Raw genomic sequence first — 4,839 nt, forward strand, 5'->3', positions numbered from 1 at the left:
AAACGGCAGCCGTTATAATTTAACAGAGTGTGTATTTTTTTGTGTTAATTATCAAATGAAATTATAGTATATTTAAATTAACACTTCCTCACGTATTATTTTTATATTATCAAATGAAACTGCAATTGAACTAAACTGAAACTGTAGTTATGTTGAAATTAAACTGTTCTGTATACAAAATGAAACTAAATAACAACTTCACATATTTGACTCTATAATATCGAATGAAACTGTAGTTATATCAAAATGAAATTGTAGTTGTGTTGAAATGAAACTGCAGTGTATACAAAATGAAACTGAATAACTGAGTTTTTTTTGCAGAACGGGTGCTGTTTCTTTGGGGTATCTGTTCATAGCTACTCTCTCAAGTTTCTAGAGAACAAAGAGTTAATTTGGCTCGAACCTACAATCTCCAATATGAGAGTGCAACCTTGGTGCCATTATACCATAATGTCTTAGCAGTTTTGTATTCATTATCTATTTCATTAATAATAAATAAAAAGATATCTCATTATAAGATTACACAATTTGACTAATTAGTAAATATATTTTATTTTTTATTTATATATATGTGGTTTGACACATAAGCCACTAAGTTAGAAATGCATTTTCATGTATAGTTTGATAATCTATTTGACTCTTATTCCTAAAATAGTACATACATTCTTTTAAAAGGCTGAACCCCAATCCTAAGGCCTCTCACACCCCGACCCGACAGAGTATTTGGGAGACAAAATAGTACATACATTAATTATACAAGAAGGCTATGAGTTTGGGTGGTTTCAGCTTCTGCAGTTTGATTATCCTTGACGTTCTTATTGTTCTTTCCACTTTGGATTTCACCGTAGAAATAAGACACGAACCCCCAAAGAGAGAGGGCAAGAGCGATACCCTTGTTGGGCTGGAAATTTTCGCCGTAAAAGACGACGCCCAATACCTCTGTCACCGAAATTAAGACGGCGATTACGACGCCGGACAACAAAGACGAACCGTAGCATACCACTCCGACGACTCCGAGGAAAAAGAGTTGCCACAAGATGGAAGTCCATATTACCACCACGTAGTATTTACCTTCTCCCATTCCAAATTCACTTGCCTCCCTAGAAAGTGCCTGCATCCCATATTTAATTTGTTTTTATATAATTATATAATTTAAGAAAAAGTGTCAAATATGTTACTAACTTTATTGTTTTAGTGTAATTGAATTACTGAACTTAAAAGTGTGTAATTATAAAGTATGGAGTATTAAATAAGTAAAATATATGGTATTGAGATTTTTTTATTTTTATTTTTGTGATAAAATTTGATCATTTTGCTCATATAGTATGTACTAAGAATTGTCATTTCATCTGTCATACTAAGAATTTTCAATTCAATTTGCATTAAAAGAAAGGAATAAGGTTCAAATTGGTCACTGAATGTAACCTGAAAATGCAATTAGGCCATTGAACGAAAAAAAAAAGTGCAATTAGGCCACTAAACACCCAAATGTATGCAATTTCACCTGATAGCAGGTTACCATCAGTTTTAGCAGGTCACCTGCTTACGTGGCAGCTGCGTTGGCATTTTTAATAATTTTAAAATACTTTTTAATAAATTTTAATAATAATTTTAAAAAAACGGCGGGTGGCCGGTCGTTTTATTTTTTATTTTTTATTTCCTTAAATTTATTTTTTTAATTTTTTAAAAATTTATTAAAAATTATTTAAAATGCCAACTCAGCTGCCACGTAAGCAGATAACCTGTTAAAATTGATGGTAACCTGCTATTCGGTGAAAATGCATACATTTGGAGTGTTCAGTGGCCTAATTGTACGTTTTTGGAGTGTTCAGTTGCCTAATTGCAATTTTTTTTCGTTCAGTGTCCTAATTGCATTTTCAGGTTACGTTCAGTGGCCAATTTGAACCTTATTCCTAAAAGAAATTGTAAGTTTTCAAAAAAAAAAAAAAATTATAAAAATATCTCAATTGCATATATTTTGTTTGTTTGGTAGTTGTTTTTTGAAAGGTTTGTTTGGTAGTTGTTGAATTATATAGTTTTTAAGTTTAGTGATATAATATTTGATATTTTATATCTTATAGGTTACGTTCATCTATCAACAACAATATATTAGTATATATTTACCTGGAAATCTTTGTTTATGATCATCCCAATGGTAGCAAAAATGGTGGCGAAGAAAGACATGACTGTTTGGATCTCCAAAACCAAAGTATAAGTGATCGCCTGCTTTGCTAGCTTGTACACCAACTCAATCGCCGGCAATATCAGCCCGTACAAACCCGCCGCCAAAAGCGTCGTCACGAACCCTATTATATACTCCTTGCTTGATTCTCCGGCGGGGCGGTCGTTACCGGCCCCGAAGGCCAAAACCCCGGCACCCGTGGTCAACAGCACGATCGCGTTGACGGAGTAGGCCGTGAACGTCTGTTTGACGAGGAGAAACGCGAACCCCGCCGTGAATGCAAGCTGGGTGGCGATGAGGATGGAGGAGGTGGAGACCGGAAGTTTGGACATGCCGTAGGCGTAGAGGATATTGTCGAGGCCGGTGAGGAGTCCGATAGCAGCCGTGGCGGCGAATACCTTAGGCGTCATGAAGAAGAGCTTTGTCGCCGGGCCCTCGGCTCTGAGGCGGAGAAAATATGCGACGGCGAGAGGGAGGACGATGATCGGCCAGGCGGCGTTTATGAGCCAGCTTGAGAACCATATCCGACTCCCGCCGCGGAGGAAGTAGAGGCGGGCCATAAGAGGGCCGCCGCAGTTTCCTATGCTTAATATTACACAGTTGAGAAGAAGGAGAATCTTCTTCCACTTTGTGGACCCACTTTCCCGTTTCTCCATTTCTAAAACCTCAGATGTGATCTGGTATTGATCTGCAGTTTTCCACCGATCGATCTTGATTCAACTCACACACTCAATATATAGCATACTTAAAACGTATAGTATATACATATAAGATTCCGGTTCAACCACTCTATCGAAGAACTGCGGACTGGAACTCTAGGTAGTAGATATAACAGTACTATACGTTAAAAATTTGGTATACAAATTTTTAAATTTTGTAATACTTATGATAATGCTTTTTTTTTTTTTTTTTTTTTTTTTTTGGGGTTCAATTGTAATATTTATGATAATGACTTTTTTTTCAACAATTAAATCTTCTAGATTTTTTTTTTTTTTTTTTTTTGGTGAGGATTAAATCTTCTAGATGAATAGTCTAAAAGCTCACAGTTTTCACAGGAAGAGAGATTTTAATAGAGCTAGGACCATACATATAATATATTAATAATATAATAAGTGTTGATTAATTTGATTCATTCGTTTGGGTATGTAGATCAACTATTAATGATTACTACGAATAAGAAAAAAAAAATGACTGGATTAATTTTATAAATATTGTCAATTTTAAAATTTTTAATAATTGTAAAATTAAGCCCATATTTTTTTATATTAAAACTTTCAACTGATGAACTCTAATTGGAAGCAGATGTCTCTTCCCTATCATGAAAAGACTGAGGAAGGAAGAAAAATAGTAATGGGAAAGAGAACTCCATTCCCCAATAAATTATCAAATTAGAAAAGAAAAGAACCAATTTGATTGGTGTGGGTGGCCGTACACTCTTACAGGGCGTTTGGTTGGAGGGGGGGAATTATGTGGGAAAGGAATTGTAATTCCATGGGAGTTGAATTACTGGAATAAAGTGAGAATTTAAATTTCAGTGTTTGGTTGACAGGAATAGAATTACTGGGAATTTCAATTCTAATGTTTGGTATACATGGGAATTGAAAGGGAATAAGTAGTATAAAGTCAAAAATGTCCATTATTGTTGTTAGACATTAATTTTAGGTTAAAAAAGGAAGGGGTAATTTTGACTCATCACTATCTTTTTTTCCCAGGAATTAAAATACCAGGGGGGACATGGGATTTTAATTCCATGAAAATGGGGGAATTGCAATTCCATGGAATTGCAATTCCCTCCAACCAAACTACGGAATTTAATGGCCTTTGGAATTAGGTGGGAATTAAGTGGGAAGGGAATTTAAAATCCCTCCAACCAAACGCCATGTTATCCCTTAACAAAGATTTATAGTTTAAATTCCTTCTCATATTGAAAAATCAATCTGATCAATACTTTATCTCTTAATTAGGTCAATCCAATGCAAATGAAGATTAGTCTTAATATGGTACGGGCTTACAATTAAGAACCGCTCAAGACACTTTAAAAAATAGAAAAGAAAAGAGAACAATTTGATGCCTAATTAGTGTGTGGGGTCCGTCAATATAAGTAAAATAATGGTAACATACTTTGTTTTCCATTTTCAATTACTGTTTTAAAATCTTAGCTTACGCTCGATCTTCAGCCACACATCATGCCAAGGCATCATCATTAATATATTATATTATGATAATAATATTTAATTGACAAGAAAATAATATAATAATTAATAAATAATGATTATTATACTTTTTGAAAGGAATAACGAATATTATATATTCTGTAGTATAATTTAATTTGTTATTTGTTATTATAAAGTTATAATGATATGGTCAAAAAGATTCTTTTTTCTTAAATATTATATATTGATCTACTCATCACTAATAATTGGACTGACTTCAGCATATATCCAAAATTCGCAATTAAAGTACACATTCTTGTTGTTCGGGTGTATGATGTGTTCCTTAATTAGCTTGGAATTTCTATCATAATTATAAACTTCTTGACAAGTAAAGTCTTTGAAGTTGAGCCAAAGCCACCTATCGAGTTGATTTTCGTAGTTTGATACTTTGTTCAGGATTCAAAATTAGTTTGAACTAGAATGTAATAATTCATTGGCCTAGTT

General features: G+C 33.7%; 1 protein-coding gene across 2 annotated transcripts; it reads right to left on the reverse strand.

The window, feature by feature from the left end:
• Positions 1-586: 586 nt before the first annotated feature.
• LOC109169717 (purine permease 3-like) lies at positions 587-2,927 on the reverse strand. 2 transcript variants are annotated; one of them, XM_019318605.1, is made up of 2 exons: positions 2,125-2,927; positions 587-1,027 (listed from the first exon to the last, which is right to left on the reverse strand). In XM_019318605.1, exons 1-2 carry the CDS (start codon positions 2,836-2,838, stop codon positions 752-754), a joined length of 990 nt encoding a protein of 329 aa, XP_019174150.1. In that variant the 5' UTR covers positions 2,839-2,927; the 3' UTR covers positions 587-751. The 2 variants fall into 2 exon arrangements, with proteins under 2 accessions (XP_019174150.1, XP_019174149.1); XM_019318604.1 differs by having other exon boundaries at positions 618-1,111; positions 2,125-2,915.
• Positions 2,928-4,839: the final 1,912 nt, after the last annotated feature.

This window comes from Ipomoea nil, unplaced genomic scaffold (genome assembly GCF_001879475.1).
Source record: "Ipomoea nil cultivar Tokyo-kokei standard unplaced genomic scaffold, Asagao_1.1 scaffold3321, whole genome shotgun sequence".
NCBI lineage: Eukaryota > Viridiplantae > Streptophyta > Magnoliopsida > Solanales > Convolvulaceae > Ipomoea > Ipomoea nil.